The sequence below is a fragment of the Toxorhynchites rutilus genome, chromosome 2 (genome assembly GCF_029784135.1).
Source record: "Toxorhynchites rutilus septentrionalis strain SRP chromosome 2, ASM2978413v1, whole genome shotgun sequence".
Taxonomy (NCBI): Eukaryota; Metazoa; Arthropoda; class Insecta; order Diptera; family Culicidae; genus Toxorhynchites; species Toxorhynchites rutilus.
Window position 1 is genome coordinate 248,346,654 of NC_073745.1, and position 23,548 is coordinate 248,370,201.

General features: G+C 38.9%; 1 protein-coding gene across 1 annotated transcript in view; it reads right to left on the minus strand.

Annotated features, from left to right (window-relative positions):
- The window catches only part of LOC129764867 (protein scabrous), a 130,899-nt gene extending 108,316 nt beyond the window's left edge, over positions 1-22,583 (minus strand). Inside the window, exon 1 of the mRNA XM_055764418.1 lies at positions 21,038-22,583. Within this exon, the coding sequence (XP_055620393.1) occupies positions 21,038-21,438 (401 nt within the window). The 5' untranslated portion in view covers positions 21,439-22,583. The remainder of the gene's footprint in view (positions 1-21,037) is intronic.
- Positions 22,584-23,548: the final 965 nt, after the last annotated feature.

The following is a 23,548-nucleotide window of genomic DNA, read 5'->3' on the forward strand; positions in this document are numbered from 1 at the left end:
TCTTGGCTTGGGACCAGAGATGCCAGATCTAGGGAAATATTGGAGCCGCACAAATATTTCAATCCAATATTTTCTTGTTGCAAATTCAAATCTCATCGAATGACAAGCCATAGTGACGCCACTCGCCTTTGGGAATACTGTACCCATAGCCATCTCACGTCATTCGTCGTTCGGAATAGATGGAATTTTCAATGTCGGTTGTATATTATAGCAAGGATGATTGAATGTGTTTACTGTCACAAATATGCACTCATCATGTGTATGAATGATCCATGCCAACGAACCAACGAATCTATTTTTAATTCTATGGTATATTGACAATTTTGCTTATCTTACGGTTAATAGGAAGGGGAACCGTTTACTCGCGGACGACCAGAGGTTAGTAGGGTGATATACAGCCAAACCGATATAGTAGTTCTCATATTTTCGTGAAAACTGGTAGTGGTTGTTGGAAAATCATAAATCAAAAATGGAAGAAATCACATATTTGATTTTTGGATATGTAATGTAAAAAAGCTTTCAATAAAAAATTTAACAAAATTTGTAGCACTCTTCGGACTAGAGCGCCTTTTTTATATCGCATGTAAACAATGAACAATAAGAAACAAATACAATCAATAATTTAAAAAATAAAATCCATTTTCTTGCATGTATAAAATTCTCCAAAAAATAGTAGTTCAAAAATTAATAGGAGTACCGGTAAGTTTCTTCGTTTTTTTTCAAAAATTAATGCTTTATTCTGCAAAAATGGTTACAAATTTAATATTGTTCATCACTAGTCACGACTTTTTCCCATCTTGCTGGCAATTCACGGATCCCTTTGCGAAAATAATCAGCCGGTTTGTCAGCTATCCACGAATCGATCCAATTTTTGACTTCATCAAAATTGAAGAAGTGCTGGTTAACCAGGCCATGTTGCATCGATCGAAAAAGGTAGTAATCGGGCGGAGCAATGTCTGGAGAATACGGCGGGTAGTCCTACCTCCCATTTCAGCGTTTCCAAGCATGTTTTGACCGGTTTCGCGACATGCGGTCGAGCATTATCGTGCTGCAAAATGAGTTTATCGGGTCTTTGCTCGTATTGTGGCCGTTTTTCCTTCAGTGCACGGCTCAAACGCATCAATTGTCGTCGGTAGAGGTCCCCCGCATTGGTTTCGTTCGGCTTTAGCAGCTCATAGTACACTACACTCAGCTGGTCCAACCAAATAGACAGCATAACCTTCTGGCCGTGAATATTCAGCGCGGCCGTCGATGGTGATGCATGGCCGGGGTATTTATACGTTACCCGACGTTTAGGATTTTCGTAATGGACCCACTTTTAATCGCTAGTAACGGTTCGATGAAAAAAACCCTTTCTTTTATGCCCTTGGAGCAGTTGTTCGCACGTGAAAAAACGGCGTTCGATGACTCGTGGCTTCAATTAGTACGGCACCCAATGTCCTATCTTTAGGATCATTCCCATTGCTTTTAAACGATCGGATATGGTTTGCTGAGCTTACTTACTTGAATGACGTTAACGTTCCCTTGTGGAACTTTTGCCGTCTCAATGTGCAAGTCGAAGGAAATTTCTTTGACGAAAAATCCCCCGGCCAGAACGGGAATCGAACCCGAACACCCGGCATGATAATGTGAGACGCTAGCCACTCGGCCACGGGTGCATATAAGTGTCCATATTGTGTGTGCTGAGAGCTACTCCGAGTGTATTTGTAAGTTCTTGTTGCGTTTGTGACGGATCTTGATCGTGTAAAGTCTCCAATTATTCATGTTCAAACTTTTTTGGTGGTCTGGAACGTTCTTCGTCTTCCAAGTCAAAATTATCACTTCTAAACCGTGCAAACCACGTATGATACGTTCGCTCAGTTGGAGCATGGTCACCATAAACTTCCATCAAAATGCGATGACTTTCCGCAGCGATTTCTTCATATCGAAGTAATGGAGTAACACTCCCCGCAAAACACGTGGCAAAAAACTATGTTGTTTATGCTTCAACTTTTTGACGCGCTATGACAGTAGCTTTCCAACGAATGTCTGGAAATTTGATTCACTGGAATAATAATCAAGTTACGCCATCTGTTGTAAAACCGATGAAACTTACAGGAACACCTAATATGATTTTTTGAAAAAAAAGTCATGTTTGGAAAAATGGGGAAAAAAATATTTTTTGAACTACTCTAAAATGGAAATGGGCACCCTAATGAAAAAAAATTAAAATACAGGTCTAATATTTTGAGATAAAGAACAAAACTAACAATCACGAAAAGCATTGGATGGATTCGGAAACATTAAAGAAAGTGAGGATTTAACTACGATGTCTTACAATTTTATAAATCCCGGTTGAAGTGCTTGACGGTAAAAAAGGGACAGTTGATTTTGCTTGTCCGCTGCAATTGATTTTTTGGGCAATCTATCAAGGGGCATCACCGGAGAGATGGTGTTCTTGAACTGTGGGAGAGGTCACATTTTTGCGCCGGGAATTTCCTTTGAAAATAAAGCGCGTGCCCTCGTTAGATATGTCAGTTCTAACATAAGGCGTTCTATTTCATCAACTGGCAGCGAAGCAAGACATTATTCGCGGTTGAAGAATGTTATTGTTGAGCCAGTTGAGAAGCGCTCTTCAAAATTTCCGCGAAAGTACGCTTCGAGCGTTCCCTTAAAAGGTGCTTCTATTATTCTCAGCGACTCTTGTAAGTTTGACATACTGAGACTACGTGTGGGGCTTCATCCACAATATGGACATTTATCGCACAATGGCACTGCAGGGTTCGCCTACATATTGCTCTCCGCAAGCGGCACAGCGCTCCTTGTTAGCGCAATAAGCTGCAGTGTGGTCAACTGACTTGCATTATTGACAATTCATGGGTTTCGGCACAAAAAGTCACACCGGTAGTCTCAATTTACACACCATAACGTGGTCAAGAAGAGCGGAACCAGTAAAAGTAACTCGGAACGATTCGGTCCGTGTAAATTTCGTGTTCTCGGCGATAGTCCAAGACTTTGACTTCCATCGAGGGCAGTTTCTTGAACTTGCCAACTCTGATGAAACAAAAGATCACAGCGTCCGCTGTGATGGCTCTCACGCCAGAGCAAGACACTCTGCTTCTCTACAGTACGGATTACCCGCGATATTCACAAACCAGTTTGGGTGATAACAATACACCGCAGCCAATAAGTTTATGGTAGCGAAGCCACTGACGCAAAGAACTGTACGTCCGGAGGCTTCTATATTTGGCAGTGTTTGGATATCTGTGAATATCAAATGAACCACAATGTGTCATGATACTTACCATTAACAAATATATAACCTAACATGCGTGGATGGTTCAGATACTTGACCGAATGACAGTATTCCCTTTTGTTGCACCAAATGAATACTATCTTGATCAAAAAGTTCCCGGAATCACCAACGTGTGGAGATCTTAGTCACCCGTATTTATTTTTAATTTTTTTTATTATTATTATTTTTTTATAAATACCTAGTACTCAGAGTGAGCGGAACGTGTGAAATTTCTTGAAAACGCAGAACAGATTAAATTTATTTTTGAAATTAGATAGGAATGCATACTTTTTGAATGTTTGTTTAATGTGTCCACGCAGACATTATTTATACCCCGTTCTCCCTCGACGCGGACAGGAGTGGACATTGTCGTATTCTCTACTATCTCTGAAGTTGTCCACGTGGTACGTGAACAGCCACTAAGTTCGTTGTTAGGAAAAACCTCATCACACGTTTTCAATAATTGATTCAATGAAAAATATACATCTCTAGTCTGTATATGTTGGTACACAGAAAAAAGGAGGGAATAAACCCGCATGCCGAATGTACAGTGTCGACGTCTGGCGGCGATATCCACTTAGGGATAGGATATCCAATCTACTTGCGTAAATTTGTTTTGCCGTGTTTACACCCCTTGGTTTTGACAGGTGGCTGTTTTCATCTGACAGAAATACAATTAGGTCAGGCGCAAATTGAGACGCGTATAGCGCGAGTAACTTGCCGCGATATAGCGCCTGTTTTTGTGGCTAATGAAAACAGATAGAACGGCGCAAATTGGCCAGATGACGCGAGATTGTGGAGCGCTCGTGAGACACGACTCGTGTGACGCTGTGGCTGAACCACAGTTTCTCGTGCTGGTCGTACCGGTCGGGTGATTGTGTTAGTAAATAAATATATCGCGCAAATCTGTGTGAATCAGACATTGTTTGCGAGTGGCACGTTATTTACACCAAACTGCGACTGAATTTGCGCTCCATCACGCTACGTTTGTGGCACGTATGAGTCGTGTTGGTAGTCTCGTGTTCATTGATGAGCGCAATACGCTTCTCAATTTGCGCCTAGCCTTATCGTAGCTGTTCAGTCAACTTTTCGTGCGTATTGTCGTGTTTTTGACGCTGAGGAAGCTTCCGGAAAATGAGCGGAAAGCAAATCTCAACACAGGTCCCAACTTTGATTGTGCGTGACTCCCAGCGTAAGGCGAAATATTGCTGGGAAGAATGGGGTAAGCCGTGGTGCGGTCCAGCTGGTCATTCGACCGAACTACTAGTTTTCACGAAAATCTGAAAACCACTATCGGTTCCGCATGTGAAGACTGCATTAATGAAATAACACTATTCTGTAGACGCGATCCACAACATGCTGGTTCTGATATTGTCTACTATTTTCTAGTTTTTTCTAGTTCTAGTTTCTAGTGCTCAAACAGATATATTGGATTGCATAAAGAGTTTTTCATTTGTCAATGTCAATGTTTTCTCAATATTAGAAAAAAATGATCGCACAGCAGGAAACCTAAAAAAATCTCACAAAGCCCAATTCATGCTTCGATGACTTAATAGAATTCTTTTATTTTTATTTGCAAAAAGTAGTAAAAATTAATGTATTTATTGAAATATTGAATTCTTATTCTTATTCTATATTCTTATATTATTCGTTATATTATTAAAAATAAACCTCCATTAAAGAACATATATATGGAATGAAATCTAAAAATTCACGCAAAAAAAACCTGGCATCTCTTCTCGGGATCAGTCTAACAAGGAACCGTTCCTAGAGTAGTCACCTAGTAGTATACGATATAGGATCTGAACCTGACTACACACAACTAACAGCACATGCCTCTTAATCAATGACTCCCATACGCGTGAAAAACGATACCTTGGCTTTTCCTCCTCACTCCATAATCGCCAGCCGTCTTGCCCGCCTAGCGCTAGACGATAAGGATGTTATCATTGCAGTGGAGCGCCTTAATGTATTTATCGCGTCGCAAAAATTTACACTTCAACGAAAGTGGGTGGTGGGAGCGGTGGTTGTTCGGGGACGGACCGAACCGGGAAAAAGATAAATGGAAAACTTATGACTCGTCACCTCTGGCTGGCATCAGCCACACCGCCCATCGCCCCCTCCCACCCCGCCGTAATAACGTTCTTATCTATGGCAGAAGGTTAAAGCGAAAAATAAAAATGAGTTAGCCGTCGTGGCACGTGAATCGTGCAAACGTTAGTTCAGCTTATCCCATTTGGCCTGGGCCTGTTTTAGGTGTATACCTCTATATAGCAAAATGCTCGGAATGTCGTTATCGCGACGGCGAATTTATCAGCGCGTACAAACCGAAGCCATGCCCCTATTGTTTTGCAACGGTAGTGGCAACGGGAAATAGCTTCCGCGTATGGCTTTTCGTTATTTTTACATGGCGGCAAAAAAAAAAGCTTTCCTCCCCGGCGCTGACGAATGGGGCTCGGCTCTTTGAGTGGAGCAGGCAAAAAAAAACCTCCAACTTGATGTGTTTCTATCGACACGTTCGTAATCTGTCTTTTCCATCGTGCTAAACATGCTGTCGGAGAGAAATAATTTGTTGACCTTGGTACGGCTGCCGTTGGGCTGTCAGGTGTTATTTTTGTACTGTTTGGCGAAAAAAAATCACGTTCCAAAACGCTACGATCCAATTGAACGGTGTGCATGATGTATTGTGACAGCAGGAATGATTTCTAACGATTGGAAATATTTTCGCAAATTATATTTATATTTTCTGTAGATTTTCTCTGCCCATATTTTCCATGTGTTGTACTCGTGCCGCAATTTTCTGTTTTGAAATCATTGGAATATTTGTATATTTATGAGTTTCTGTGCCTAGCCAGTCCGTTGCATTGTCGGATGATCTCTGAATTTGATACGCGGAACCAGAAGAAAGGTTGGTGCATAATTTGGTGGGCAAACACCGTATCGAATTCGTACCAGTATACATAATAAACGACTCTGTGGAGCGATACAGCGTACATAGTTGATTTTTTTTGTTTTGGGTACAGCGTTGAAAATATGAATTATTAAAGCGAATTTTTATTACTGTTTTATTTCGCTTTTTGTTACTTTCGATTTCAGCAGTTTATACAACTGCATTTTGACTTTATTAAGATGGTGATGAGTTTTGGTATCATAATTTATTAGAAACTAGAGCATTTAGGGAAGTCTACTGCTCGACAGTACAAAAACGCTGCATTAACCGTTTGTACCTTTTTTACTATGGATAACAGTTCGGCCGAAAAGTTTATAAGTTTGACGTCTAGATGGCACCTCTTGCAAAAATCTACTTGACTATCACAAAGCACCTTCTTTCAATACGTGTCAAAATTTGACAGCAAACGGTTGATTGGTCGATCGGTTGCTGGAGCAAAGTCCGGGTAACGTTTGTCAAGCCATGCTTTGGTTTGCACTATATTTTTTGACGTAGGACTACAGGTCACGTTTTCATGATATAAAGTTAACGTTAATAACTATTCTTGCTGCGAACGGATTTTAACGATTTGCATATCAATCGAATCGGAATGAAAGATTTGTTTGATATGCTATACAATACAATCCCATAGTCTGCATATGGTTTAAATTGATGAGAATTGGAGCATTCTCATTTCCCTATACATTTGTTCTGTCCATTTGTGTGCTTTCCCGAACAAAGCTGTCAATAACGGGCAACTTTTTCAGCCGCTAGAATAGAAACAACGAAGGGGGATAGCGAAAAGAGAATATTTGCGAAGTAAACTCCACCTTTGCATAGTGAGTAAGCTGTCGCTACACCCAAAGTTAATTTTTAGCACATTTTCTGGCATCCCGATTTATTACATTAAATGAGCTGAAAGATAACATAAAATGTTCTACTCCCCAATACATGTATATCATTTTTATAATATATATGCTAGCTCCTTTATAATAGTTCTGGCAGCTATATGGATAGCGTGGTCGTGTAAAGTAATTTCGCATTCCAGCCGGCCTTGGTTCGATCCCCATTGACGTCGTATGGACTTTTTTTTTGCCCAATTCCAAATGAAAAGAGAAAAGAAAACAGAAAGAGATGTCTGCTCGCATACATACAAACCATTTTTAAGCTTCAAAATAGCTCATTATTTGCGCATTTGACTCTCATGACCAGGAAATGGCATATTTTCTGCCAACGCTAGTTTAGGTGTAGCGTATAAGTATTGCATCTCCTCTGAGGAAAATTCTCAGAATCTTTCTGCGCCCGAAATAAGAAAGGTCGCTTATTCTGCTCGTTTTGTGTTTTATGTGTCCCCTCGAGTTGTGAGCGCTAGCAAATGCTTGTTGAATGGCGATGCACGGAAGATGCCTCTCGTTAAATACTCAGTGCAATGCGTGCATTGCCACTGACCACTGACCACATTGACCACTTTTTGCGACAAAATAATCTCGATATAGTTCTACAAAACCACGCAATCCATTTAACCTTTTCGGGGTCCTCGGAACTTTTTATTAAAGAGTTATTTATGAAATTTCGACGTATTCGTAAATAATATCCGAAATGATAAACCGACACATTTCAAAAAAAAATATTGTGTGTCCCACGTCCTAAGCGGTCGTGTCCTGGATGCAACGCCTCGAATTTTTTTCATTAAAAATAAAATGCTTTATCAATACAGGAAACTCAGATTTTTCAATTTTTTCACAATAACAAAGGTTGTTTCACTCTCAATACTGTAACTAACGAACCAATCGACCAATTGCTGTCAAATTTTGACACGTATCCATTTAAAGATGGTGGTTTGTGATAGTCATGTAGATTTTTGCAAGAGGCGCCATCTAGACGTCAACCTCATGAACTTTTCAGCCGAACTGTTACATTAACAGTGTATTTGAAATTTGAAGGGTGTGACGATTAAAATTTTATGGACTTGAACATTCGTTTCGTTGAGTCATTGAAAAACTCCTCCTGAGAATTTTTATTACTGTTTTGTTTCGCTCGAGTAATACGATTTCCCGATTTTACTTTCTTGTAAATTGTAGCCAAATATTATCGTCCCGAAGTGGGGAATACAGTGTTACCATCGATGGAGTGAAAAAAAAGTTATAAGGAGCTATTCGATTTTTTGCGTGAGCGTTTAATCTGAATGACCCTGTATATTGTAGAACAATCTTCCGTGTTTCACAAAAAACACTGCGTACGAGATGAACATGTTGTTTTGACAGTTTCGTCTTTGCACACAAACATGAGTTTTTTCCTGTGTTTGTAAATGTGACATGTTAGTATTCGTAGTATGTTTGGATACACGTTGCATGATAGCAATGTTTCACAAAATGTTCTAACTTGGTGTACAGTTTCTCTTGCGTTTTCACCTCAAGCAACGACAGTGTGTAGAGAAGAAGCGATTAGGACACCACACCACCACCACTTGGTGTTTGTTTAGAAAATATGAAAAATACAAAAATTAGGTTGTCCCATTCACAATGTTTAATAGTCAAATATTATTTTATCAGCGTTAGACTTTCTATGGCGACTGATATGCGTGTCATTAAAGCTAATTTTTCCTCCAACACTCACTTAGAATGTTATAAATATATTAGTTAAATTCACCTAATTAGGTGAAAATGATGAACTCACAGCCTCTGAGTTCATGAAAAAAAATGTTTTAGGAGGAATAGATTCTCTCCGTGCATGGAAAGAAACGAAGAGCAACGCATGGAAAGAAACGACTGCGACAACGGGTGGTATGTTTTCTAGATATTGTGCTTGAATTATAAATATCGTGTTTGTTTCGGGGCTCTGGGAACCCTATCGCAACCAATGCAAATTGAGCGTAGACAGCATAAAACAGAACTCGCGCTAAGGGGGCTCGCGCATTGTTTAATGTTTGGATTCATATATGTCAATATTTCATTACGTTGGATAGTTTCCTTTGGCAAGCGATGTTTGGATACCAATCCGGAAGGTTTCTTGGCGATTTGCAGTTAAAATCACTGGAGTTGTTGCAGTTTTTTCGATTTACAAATTCAATTGCAATTTGAACGTTCATTTTCAAATAAAATGATTTTCTGAGCGAATAGCAAAATTCTATCAAAAATACGACCACTTCCATCTAAGCCGTGTGAATCAGTCATAATTCTTTGCTATGTTACATCAGTATCTGTTTCGTGGGTTCCTTGTACATTTGTTAGAGTATCTTCCAATACGGTAAGATTCAATCATGCGAAAAGGGATAAGCCAAAATTGTCGTGTGTGCCGTGAGATGGCTATATGCACCCGAACTAGTGTTGGCAGAAAAAAATCATCTCCGGCAGAAAAAAATGCTTTTTCGTATGCAGAAAGGTCAAATGAACTAAAAAAAGCAGCTTTTTCTTCAAAAGCTTTCAAATGTTTGTATATATTGGAGCAGACATCTCTTTCTCTCAGACTAAACGTCAGCTTGGGATTATACCCAAAGAAAAAGTTCAAACGATGTCAACGGGGATTGAGGCACGGCCTGTTGATGGAATGCAAGGCTGTTTCACACGACTACACTATCCACATAGCCACTAGTGCTATTGCATAATTGCGTGATAATATAACACCACATTATTAAATGAAGTTAGAAAGTGTTTTCTAAGAGTAAAAAGGAGAGATTGTAGAACGGTTGGTCCTCGGATAAAATGTTATGTAAAGTTTTTCATGTAGATTTCATTTTTATTGTTACTTTTCTCAAATGGTCACGTTTTCAAAAAAAATCTTTTTTTTCCTCGCTGTACGTCATTTTGTTAAATTGGAAGGGTTTCCCAATAAAGATATAAAAAAAACTATTGATATATTGAAAAAATGAAAATATTAAATTAAATTTTTGAGTAAGGTTTTTTAACAGTACATTTGAAATGTTATTTTTTCCTAAATAATCACATCCGGTAAAATAGTAGAATCCGGTAGAATGCGAGTTCCCTGGAACATTAGAATGCAATATATCTGCATTACGTAATCCAACTTATCGAATGGCATGTGAAAATTGAATACCGTGACAACATCCACACATCAGGATAGCTTCAGCGAACAGATCTCTTCAATACAGAAAAAAGTTAATTTATCTAACAGTTCGGCTGAAAAGTTTATAAGGTAACACAGTAAAACTATTTTTTTTTTGCAAAATTAAATTTTATTATTCAACATAATTGCCTTCGAGGGCAATACAGCGATTATAGCGATCTTGCAACATTTCGATACCATTTTATAGTACTCTTTCGGTTTTTCCAAAATCGATTGCTGTCAAATTTTGACTCGTATCTATTGGAAGATGGTGCTTTGTTATAGTCAAGTAGATTTTTGCAAGAGGCGCCATCTTGACGTCTACCTTATGAACTTTTCAGCCGAACTGTTATTTCATCATTACATAAAATAGTTAAATTAAATGTAATCCACAGAGTTACCCCAGTAGAACTTCTCAATATTTATCATCATTATAATATAATTCGACTTCATTTTCTGTTCAGATCTGAGAATCTTTGTTTATCATAAACTTATCCTACTTGCACTGGTTAACGCCTACTCAATACTGACAACTCAAAATATGAGGTTTGACAATGAAGTTTTAATTATTACATTGTATTTTCCATTTTAAGTTAACTGCAAGGAATATGCGTGAAAGTGTGGAACTATAATGAATTTTAATTGTTGAAGATAAATCATCAATTTTTTGTTGTGAAGAATAAAATTTTGTTACCATTATTACCATTTTATAATAAAATTTATTAATAAAATAAAAATAATTCTTTGATCATCGAGTTACACCGGAACTAAAAGATACTTCATGCCAAGGGATTAGAAAAACAGCCTAAAGTTTGTGCCATTCTCAAAAGGGACTCGTTGATCTTTGGGGGGTGACTCAACAAACAATTCAAACCGTCTCAAGATCAAGAGTATAGTGTAGTTTCGAAAATCAATTTTACCGTTATCGAAATGCGGTAAAACTGTCGAGCTTCCGCCACCGGAAATACATTTTTTTTAATTGATCGAATCCAGTGTTACCAGCAATTTTCTTTTCATCTAGAAAACTTAAAAGATAAACGATTGTCAGTGAAATCGAAACTAAGTTGCAGATATGGATGCAATGGATGTACTGAAGTTCCTAAACTGAGGAAAACAGTTCGAATGCACTGAGATAAACTTCGATGAATCAGAATTAGAAAAAAGGGAAGGCTGTCGATGCACTGGAACTAGCAGAAGCCGCTGTTGAACAGTTTTGCTGAAAGATTGTTGAACTGTATGAATCAGATACTGCCCTCTAGTTCACCTGGACCGTTTAGATAAGTAGGAAACATCGATTCATGATCTGCTTTTCGAAACACTTGTTGACGGAACATATTTCCAAAGAACCAAGGATGCAAGCTCAAATGTAGTTATCTTGAATGGCGTTAACGTTCCCTGTGGAATTTTTGCCGTCCCAACGTATGCATTAACTAGCGTCATTTATTAATACTTAGTTGAGATTTCTTAAGCCAAATAATACGTCTTGAATGTATTTCGAGGGGCAAGCTCTAGAATACGCGTGACCACTGCTGTAGGAGCATTGCACCACTTGTACCACGCGTGACCACAGTGCAAGTCGAAGGAAATTTCTCTGACGAAAAATCCCCCGGCCAGAATGGGAATCGAACCCGAACACCCGGCATGATAATGTGAGACGCTAACTACTCGGCCACGGGTGCACTAAAAATGTAGTTATATGTAGCTTTAATACAAGAAATCAATTTCATTCGAATCATTCTATAATTATAGCTAATTTGATAATACGTTAAACTACTAAACAACTGACTAACATAATGTTCAGCATTATGGTCTCTCATATCACAAATCTCTCACCGAAGATCCACCAACAGTAAGAAAATGTTTATCCATTAGCAAATACGCAACTTTCCAAAGTACAACGACCAAAAATGAAAAATAACTCCCGTGAAAATCCTTTTTCCCGGCGATAGCAGCAGCAGCTGTTAAGTCTCGTGGAAACGAGATGTTATTTTTTGCACCCAAAATCAAATAAAAAATTGGTAGCTCTTGGCGTGTGTGCTGGAGTGAAACGAAATGGAATCCAAATGACTGAGATGAGCACCGAAATTACCATTTCTGATGTGAGCACATCACATGCATCACCCCCTGCCAACACAAGTTCACCCAACAAAAAAAAGGGTTGCGATGCTTCATTCAATCGGTTTAATACTCACGCCTACACTATCGTGATTTTTCATCGATTTCCGCAAACAAGCGGAGAATGTTTGGCACGTACCATCAAACCCCCCGCCCTCCATCAACTACTATGGGGACTGCCAAATTACGCAATCCATCGGCAGGCAGAAAGTGTTACGTATTCATCATTTGTCTTTCCGGTACCAGGGGAAGACGGTGCCAAATTTGAACGCCGGATGCTACAAATCATTTTCCTCACCATTGGCAAGATTTGTTGGGTGTTTGCATACTCGACGCGACATGTGTGTTTGTGTGATATGTGGCACGTGATAAGTGCTACATCAAATGGGACGATCTGTGCGATGGGTGACGCTAACCACTTCGGAGAAACGGTTGTAAAAAGATCATCCTGTGTGGGGGTGGAGAGGTACAACGTTAATTGTTCAAAGTAATTTGAACTGGGTCGTGTCAAGAGCTGCAGGATTGCACGTCTAGCGAAAGTCAATGAACTGGCGAGGGAGTTTTGCTATCTAAGCATACAATGTCAGAGAAAGTTGTTCATGAGTATACGTTTCTATGAACGAAGAATTTCCATATTTGTATTCGAAAGGATCAAAACTCTGACATCGGCGTAAGTTACATAATGGTTATAAAAACCATGCAAATATTTACAACGGAATCAACACATTCGATCGGTTTCTGTGAACATGGATTTCCCAATTAGTCATCCCAATTGTGAGGTTATTTTTTTTGGCTTTGGCTTCCGGTGTGTCAATGGCTCGACAAACAAGGACAAGCTTTTCCAATTTTCCGAACCGCTCTTGTCATTTTTGTTCCCCGGAAAATAACAGCACTCTGACGACGAAGAATCAATTAGTGGTAGCACTTGTCCCTATATATGTAGACATATCCTGCACCAGGGATCGAGTTATTTGTTCGTTTACCAGAAAACAACTATTAAAACCACCCTCACCCAACACACCCACATACCCATCCACTTGCCGCTCTCGCTGTCGCACAAACAACAGGGGGAAACGATTCCTCTACGATCGGCAACAAGCGCAACGAACTATTTTCCGCTGTCATGTACAGTGCGGCCACCCCCAACTGGTTTTGCGCAGCAGTGAGTTTTTCAACGCCCCGTTCCGAATCCCAATCGGTAATTATCGAAACCGCAAAAAGGGAGTCCCAAATGAGCAGCAGTGTATTTTGTTCAAAATTTTTCCGCTCCGTTGAGCACCACCTGGATGATGGTGATGGCCGGAAACAGAATCAACAACAATAGTATGTGTGTGTGTGTTTGTGGTACACGATGGAGTGGGGTTGATCAGAAGCATTTTAAAAACAGTTTTTCATCGGAAAATAAACATAAACACACGACAACTGTTGATTAAATTTTTGCCGATATAATCGAATATTTTGCAGGCACCGATGGGAATGAGTCGGGCAAAAGGGTACCTACAGGAAATGGGACTGGGAGATAGGCAAACATATTTGTAGGAAATGAGTTTAATGTTCAGCTGTTGCTGAGGCAGCACGATGTACACGAGCTGGGGATTAAGAGATTTACAGATCCTTAATAGGTTCGAGGCTAATTATTGAGTGTTTTCATCAACGACACAATAAATGACTGAGAATTTATTTTATCATTTTATTTTTTGAAATTGGCTTTAAAAATATAAGCCTTAAAATGGACTGACATTGCTCAACCCACTCGATTTGTTTTTGACAACATGAAGTTTTGGCACAGAGCGAATATCTAACAGTACCTCACGTGAACCCAGAACCTTTACCCAAATATGGAGTCAGGGAATAAAAAAAAAAGTAGACAGTTTTTGTTGTTTTCACGATTCGAACTAGGCAGAGTTTAATTCAGTATTTTGACGTGTTGCTAAGTTGAACGAGTAGTGTTATTCGATTGATATTCCGTAGCCATCAATACTAGTTTCAATCTTTTAAAACCAGAAGGCTGGAATCTTCTACACGACAATGCGCTAAGTAACAAATTCCTGATAGTGCGTCAATTTTTGGCTCGAAATGGCGTCTATATCTTAAAACATCAGCCGTATTCACATGATTTGGCACGTTTTGACTTTTCTTTTCTCCTAATAACTAGACGATTAATCAAAAATTAAACATTTTCTGACGACATCATGGCCTGAAAAAGTAAAAGCGTTTATCTTTAATTACTCCTGAAATTAACAGAATGAATAGTTTTGAGAATCTGGCGAAAAAACGCTATAAACTTTCTAAGACACTGTCTGGAATCGAGTCTTCCTGAAAAGTGCTGAAAACTAAGAAATCATCACATCTTGAAAACTGCCCATATATTCACAGGTTAAACGATTAAAATTTGATCAGCATAAATCTGACGTGTTTCTTCTGAAATACCTCAAATCACTACTTTTGTTTCGATTTTTTCCTTTGCTCTTCAGTTCTTGGAATAAGTGAGCATAATAGCGCAGCTTGTGTGTGCGTAATAATAATCAGACTTTTTCTGTTATATGGCATCACTTGCATGTAAGTTTTCGTATAGCAATGACATATAGGGGAGATAGAGGTAAGACGGACATGTTAAGGAAAGCTTCAGTTATATCTTTGGAAATCCATGTTTTCCAAAACTTAAAAGCTGTTTGTTACAGTTCAATATACTGGTTCTCGAAATAATTGGGCAAGTGTTTCATAAAAATTTGTTCTTGCGGGTATAATGGACATGTAGTGGGGGGAATATGGACAGGTCAATAATATACGAAGCGTAAAAGTTTATCGCTCGCAAGAGGAATAATTTCGCTCTCTCTCAGTGTGTGTGCGTCCAGTAACTGAAATAGAACAAAAAGAGAAAGCAATATAAAAAAAAGTTCAATATTCTTTCTTTCACTTTCCATCATGCGTTGGGTGTGATTATGGATGTGACTGTCCATTTCAACCCCACGAGTGCAATTATTCCAATAATTTAAATTTACCACTTACGAATGAATTTACTTTTCCGTACATACCAAATATCGCTTCTCTGTTAACTCACAAACCGAAATATAACCATCAGCGAATTCAATTTTGCAATTAAACCACTCAAAATGCTTAATATCGAAGCCGCAAAACTTACATCCACACGCGGAATCATGTTTTATTTTCGGTTTCTGTTTTCATATTCCACTCTTGATCAGTATTCATTGTCATTGGATGGTTCAAAGGTTCTAGAATATCATGTAGAATGGGTTCCCATTAACAGAAATTTGAAATTTATACTGCAACTATACAAATCAACCACCTGTCCATCATACCCCCACTGTCCGTCTTACCCGCGGTTCCGCTAAGTCATTTAATAGAGTCAATGTCAATATATCATTTTATTTTGCGCATTTTGCGTATTTACGATTAAATTGTTTAAGAATTAACAGTAACACGGCATTCGCAGTATAATTTATCGCTCTTGGTGTGGGACCACGTCTTTCAGTATCAGTTCCAAATATGAGCACGGTTTTATAAAATAGTTTGAAAGTAACTAACTATTTTGGATGCGAACTATTTTTTATGATCTGTATAACAATTGAATTTTTCTAAGATTTATTTGATACGCCATACATTACAAATGCACTCCCATTTTACCATACATTTGTTCTGGTGTTTCTGTGCTCATCTACCCGCGTCGTCTATAACGATAGGATGCGCAGTTTTCATATACAACCATTCCATGCCAAACCGATATAGTGGTTCTCAGATTTTCATCAAAATTGATAGTTTAGTTCTTTATCGCTACCTTTTTTTTTATTTTTTTCGTTGAGGTGACCATTTCCATCATTGTAGGGTGGTCCGAAAAATCAATTTTTCCCATTTTTTCCAAAAAAAAAATCATGCATCAGGATAAACTACGTTCTTCGTTACAAGTAAATTTGATGACCGTTCGTTATCGTTTTAAAATCAACTTGAAAAATTTCGTATCTATTGCTACATGACCATTTTTTTCTCTATTATAGTGACTTTCAACACATTTCGGTTGTTTCGTCACTTTTGCTTCCATTTTTGGTTGTTGATCACTATTATTTTTGTCTAATGCAAATTTTGACATTTCTGTAGTGTTTCTTTTGGCTATCATCGTTGCACTCACGAAGAATATAAAATTGAAGAAATAAAAAAAGAAAACAATGTCTGGTGCCAAACCTCACCTTCGGTTTAACTGTCAAACTGTCAAACGTGACGTCTTTATGTATTAGTATTCTGGACGAATTTTTGATTAGGTCCCACAATATTATTTCGACACCAAAATGAGCACATTAAATGAACAACAACTGCTCAAGTATTATTTTGCCATTGATATTATGAAATTTTGGAATTGAAAATCGATTTCTCTTCATGTTTGGTCTTATTCTTTGGTATTTTACTTCTTATAACAGGCTTGCCCAAGTCAAATTTTGGAATCATGTTCAAAAAAAGGTCTCCTTCAGTATTTCCTCCCGCTCGAGCTAATATTTTTGTAAATAGTATGCATACTTACAAAACAAACACTACATATCATATGCATTTTTTGCAAAGTGTGTATTATTTGTATTATTACGAATTATGCGTCCAATAGGATAGTTTAGATCATGCGTAATATTAATGGTATTTAGAACTAAACAGTCTTTGGGTGACCATGAGAAACAAATATCCCCCCATTGATGTGATTGAAAGCAAGGTTACTAGGCTTTCATATTCATATCAATTAAAGTCAATCGAGCAAATCGATTCTATAGCCTCCTGAATTTTAGAATGATTTAAAGGACCTAGATCATCTGATATTTATATAAAATTGAGCACGTTGCTGCACCCTATCGCTCCCCGCGAAAAGAATCGTAGTTTTTCGTAGCCAATATACTTTCCATCATAATGTTCCCCAGCCTTTTTCTATTCTTCGTTTTGTTGAGGTTATATCAAGAAAAAGTTCTTTCCGCTGTTTCCCCAGGGATAGTGAGAGTGGTTGAAAATTTGTACATTGTGAATTTATATTACATAAGATGGGGGAAACCGAAGCACACATATGAAAAACTGGATCAAACTGGACAATATATAAAAAAAAAACTGGTAGATTTTGGGATTTAACGGTTTGACTGGATTGTGAAAAAAAATTGGAAGAATCCAGTTTAAACTGGAACATTGGTAACATTGAAGATATGAAAGCATGCTTCCAATGTCATCTTGAATAATCGAGCCAAAGCGTTGTGTTCGTACTCGCTTTTGCAGTCCGTGCTAGGGAAACACATTTTGGTCTGCGTATACAAGCGAATCGAAGTGACCCTGCCTTGCATATATTTGCAATGCCCATTTCCCCGGGCACCTTAGTTTGGTTACATTACCAGAGAGACGAAACACCGAACTCATTCAATCTACAGATATGAAATCACCTCTTTGTATTAGGTGTACCGCTAAGTTTCTTCGGTTTTATAACAGATGGCGTAACTTAATTATCATTCCAGTGAATCAAATTTCCAGACATTCGTTGGAAAACTACTGTCAATGTGCGTCTTTTTCAGTATATGTCAAAAAGTTGAAGCGTAAACAACATATTTTTTGCCACTTCCAATATGTCGAATTTCGTACCAACGAGAATGTTCTTGCGGGGAGTGTTACTCCATTACTTCAATATGAAGAAAAACGCTGCGGAAAGTCATCGCATTTCGATGGAAGTTCATGGTGACCATGCTCCAACTGAGCAAACGTGTCAGACGTGGTTTGCACGGTTTAAAAGTGAACAAGAACTCGCAGATGCACTTGGAGTAGCTCAGCGAACCATATCCAATCGTTTAAAAGCAATGGGAATGATCCTAAAAATAGGACATTGGGTGCCGTATGAAGCCACGAGACGTTGTTTTTTCACGTGCGAACTGCTCCAACGGCATAAAAGAAAGTGTTTTTTGCATCGAATTGTTACTGGCGATGAAAAGTGGGTCCATTACGACAATCCTAAACGTCGTGCAAAGTATGGATACCCCGGCCATGCATCAACATTGACGGCCGCGCGGAATATTCACGGCCAGAAGGTTATTTGATGGGACCAGCTGGGTGTGGTGTACTATGAGCTGCTAAAACCGAATGAAACCAATACAGGGGACCTCTACCGACGACAATTGATGCGTTTGAGCCGTACACTGAAGGAAAATCGGCCACAATACGAGCAAAGACACAATAAAGTTATTTTGCAGCATGACAATGCTCGGCCGCATGTCGTTCAAATAATTCTTGGAAACGCTGAAATTGGAGGTCCTATCCCACCCACCGTATTCTCCAGACATTGCTCCGTCCGATTATACCTTTTTCGATCATTGCAACATGGCACTTCTCCAATTTTGATGAAGTCAAAAATTGGATCGATTCGTGGTTAGCCGACAAACCGGCCGATTATTTCCGCAAAGGGATTTACGAATTGTCAGAAGATGGGGAAATGTTGTGACTAGCGATGGGCAACATTTTGAATACTAAATTTGTAACCATTTTTGCAGAATAAAGCATTAATTTTTGAAAAAAAAGAAGAAACTTACCGGTACTTCCATTAACATCGGGATTTCAATGAGCTTCATCTATTAAAAAGTTTCTTTGATACTGTTTTTTGCAATTGTTTGAGGCATTATCTGTGTGAGATTTAGAAATAAATTTGTCCGCTATAGTAACACCAAGATAGTTTTTCTCTCTAACGCGCTCAAGTGTCTTGTTATTTATCATTTACACTCGATGTTTCGATATCTCGAAAAAAAAATACAATGCACTTAGTTTTTCCAACATTTAATTTGCACTGTTTATAGTTCAATGTAATGATCCATTCTGTGTCTTCGATACATTTTTTCCATTTATCTTGAACCAAATTCAAATCGGTATCACAGGAACGTGGTAGGAAAAAACAAAAAGGTATCTCAAGTAGAGAAATTGCTCATAAATGTGAAATGAGCGAGGCAAGAGTTCAGAAAATGTGCGAAAAGTTTGAAGAACTTGGAAGTGCAACAGGTCACAAGTGCAAAGGAAAAAAGCAGAAGACTTAATAAATAAGAATAATTAAGAATATTATTGGAATACTATTGACATTTTGTCTCGACGATTGCATTCCGTGGTTGGAATTAAAGGGGGTAATACTAAAAATTAGCGTTAAGAATAACTTTAAAGAATTTTTTTTTTATCCCATTTATTTATTTAAGGCTCATTAGCATTTTAGCTGTAACAGAGCCGAATTTTAATCGTGTACATGTCACATGGTTATCATATCTATAATTCGCCATTCGCCATTCGCCAGTATTCCTTCTATACCATTACATATGGTACATTCACACAGTAGCCATTTAGGCGTAAGGGTATTCTTTCTGTTCTTCCATTATCCAGTTGGACCACCGGACAGCGGAGACAGTTGTTTTGATCATTGTTGAGTTATTTATAGAACAGTAGCCCGATGTGTCTGGCAGAGCAGAGCAATTGTATGGATGAATCGATCTTATTTCGACCGTGGATCGATCTCCATCGCTGATGATTGTTGCGTGGACGTAGCTATTCTGTAACAACACAAAGATGGTCAATGAGGGCCCTGAGTTTTGAACTCACGATCGATCGCTTACTAAGCGAACGCGCAACCAATGTGGCTACGGAGACCCCCTAGCCAACTTTAAAGAATTGGATAGTTTTCAAATAAATGCTTCTATTGAATAAGTTACCGCTCACAAGTCGTCGTGCTAAACATATACTGAAACTACATCCCAAGTGCTAAGTTTTGTCTGAAAACTCTGATTAGCTTGCTGGTCTTGGATGGCACTAACGTTCCAGTGGAACTTTTGCAACGTAGCATTACTTGCGTCAATTTTATTAGTAGTACTTTGTTGAGATTTCTATGCCGAATAACACGCCTTGAATGTACTCTGGAGTGGTAAGCTCTAGAATACGCGTGACCACAGTGCAAGGCGGAAGAATTTTCTTTGACGAAAAATCCCCCGGTTAGAACGGGAATCGAATCCGAACCCCCGGCATGATAGTGTGGGACGCTAACCACTCGGCCACGGGAGCACACAAAGCTTGCTGGTCATGATAACTAAAAACAAGTCCTGCCATCTCAAATTACATGAACGAAAATCTTTTATTTTAAATTCGCCACTCTACGACCATACTTTGACAAAAAAAATCGAATGTATTGTTACGATTCTCGCCAAATATTTTGGTAAAATCAATGCAAATGAAAACGATATTACTCAAATAAAAGACCTATGCACCGATCAATGTTACGAGGAAATCTTAAAGAACCAACAACTTTTTGTTCCAGCTGTCCGCTTCAACCTCAACTTTACGAAGAATTGTCTTAATGCTTTAAACTTCGAATATTTTTAGTAATAAACAATTGTTAACAATCCGTCGTCCAAATACGGGTGAAACAACTCGATGAGAACTCTTGCTGTCAACAAAATTGCGGGTGACGCGGCAGTCAACTTACAAGATCCACGAATTAAACGAGGATCCTATAAGATGATACCGAAACAATCAAATATCGCTTGAATTATTTTGTTATACGTACAAATTGATACAATAGATATCTATTGTATATCAATAAAAAACAAGCTATAATTTCTTGAACCTCCTCCTTCCATCCAAAATTTCTAGTAAATTTGTGTTCTTACCTCAAATGATCCAGTTCGTCTCGTATCTCGGCATTCGTCAACTGTATTGAATTTTTGCGAACAAACTTCTTGAGATTATTCTCCAGCATTTTGTAATCTTCCCGACGCTGATTCGTCAGGGTATTCAGCTGCTTGGTGAGTAGCCGAACCTGATCTTCCAGTGACAGGACCGGGATCATGCTATCACCATCGAAGAGGTCCGCTTCGACTGCTACATCCTGTATCGAACCAATCGATTCCTCATCGAACCGCGGGAGGTTTACGTTGGCTGCTTGGTTGATGTTATTGCTGGGGGCTGTTGTTGTTGGTCCCCCAGTAACACCCATCACTGAAAGGGATATGCATTCAAGGATGAACATCAGTTTCGCAAGTAAATTCACCATGTTATTCATGTTCTTCATCGTATGAAAACGGACACAGTTATCCACTACCAAATTATCCCCAATCTTCCCACCAACCACTAGCTCGTTGCGTAATAAATTTTCAATTATGACCAAAATTCGTTAATTCTTCCGCTCGGTTTGCACTGTCTCATAAATACTCCGACCACTGAGTTATACTTTCAACACATTTGCGTGTCACGGGTTTTTGTTCTGTTTCCTTCCACCGCAAGCTACAATTCACGTCAACTCGCCGCAATTATTTCAATAAATATCCACATCCGCCACTACCAATAAATAAACAATGATTTCTACCGAAACGAGCGGCGTTCTGCCTAGCTCTATATTCTCTCAGGATGTTCCGGAAGTACAGAAAAAACACACGCGCGTCCACATGTGAGTGGATGCACTTCAGGAACGAACGAACGAACGAACGAACGAACGAACGAGCGGCTACAGAACTATTCGAGTCGTTGTGCAACGGCACAGATTTCCTCCTCTGTTATGATTTGCATTGCAGTGACAAACAACTGATCAAATAAATTCATAGTCATCAGTCGAGGAAGTTGCACAAAACGAGCAAACGTCGAAAATTCAACTGTAAATGCACTCAACCCACACTGTATCCTCTGGAGCAAAATGCGGTCACACCATAAATAAGTGATACTCGAATGCCGAAAACCAACTACACACAGGTGCACACTGCTCGATGTCCGATCGACGAGTTGATTATAGCAATCCTTCCCGTTCTCTGTTGACTGTATCCTCGTTTGCTGATGACTATTCTCTTCACGCTTTCACGGAAAAAGTTCACGGGACGACCCTCTTTCTAGTCGTTAGATAACGTTACTCCATTCATAAATATTTAATTCTCACTCCGAGCAGCGAGCTTCCGACACCAGCTCACACCGTTTAAGGATAAAAAATCAATAGTCAAAGCACACCGAGCGACAAATAAAACGGAGCATTAAATCGCCCTTCTGACATCCACTCTGGGGTGAGATACTCTTTTCCCACTCAAACGTGACTGTTCCGAAATCCGTTAATTACACGCACTATCGCCGCCTAGCAAAAAGCACCCCACGATTGGCATGTCCCATCCAAAACTACAAACGCATACACATTAATCCTGCCCGACTGGAATATCCTTTCACGAAACAGTTTGGATCTGAACTGACTCCAATCGTGTCCTTACCAATAGCTTTTATATGACGATCACAACGCTTGCCGCTCACACATAAAGTGCATCATGTTTTATGCTGCGGCTGAGCGGGAGAGAAAACAGGTGTCGCTCCTGGGTTATGCTCTGAAGAGCGAAGCATAAGAGACGAGGAATAACATCGCATGCTCTCGCAATCCAATGTGCGTCGTTTTAGCACATGGCGGTTGAGTCATCTGTTTGTTTGTGTTTCCGTTGCGCCCACGCGCTCTCCCCCGCGATGCGATGCAAGCGGTGAAATCCATCCCCACGAATGTACTTTTCTGTTTGTATAGCGAAAAATGAAAACATCATTGTGGGTAAATATGTAATACTATCTTGAAATAAGTTAATTTGGATGTGAATTAAAATTGGCAGCATACAATCACGATTCCAACTGTGATTTAAATCCGGGTCATAAGCCTGTTTTTCCAAACCAATGGCAGCTGTTGAAAAGAGATGGATGGGTATTGATGAGGACATTGTAAATTCCCATTCCCAAACGCTGCATGATCGGAAAACGTTTCCGGTTTTATCAATACAATTAGATTGTATTGCAGCTAGGATGGTCCATTCTGTAGGTTCAATGAACATGGAGACGCGACTTCACTACGAGATGGATTTAGTGAACAGTGATTCAGTTCACATGTAACATTCATTTTAATGAGAAAAAGGAAAAATTTCGGAAAAGGGGATGATAATGCTTGTTAACACTAGATTGCCCAAGGAAGTCATTTTGACTGCTTTGAAATTTCAATAAGAAAAACAGCTATGTATCCAATGACACAAGTATTTCAGAATGTTGTGACTTTTTTTTGAAATTTCTGCATAATTCAAGAACTAATCCAGCAAACTGAACCAAATTTGGCATGTGGAGGTTTTAGGGGGAAAGAAACATTTCTAAGGTGGTTCAACACTCCTACCACCTTTCTG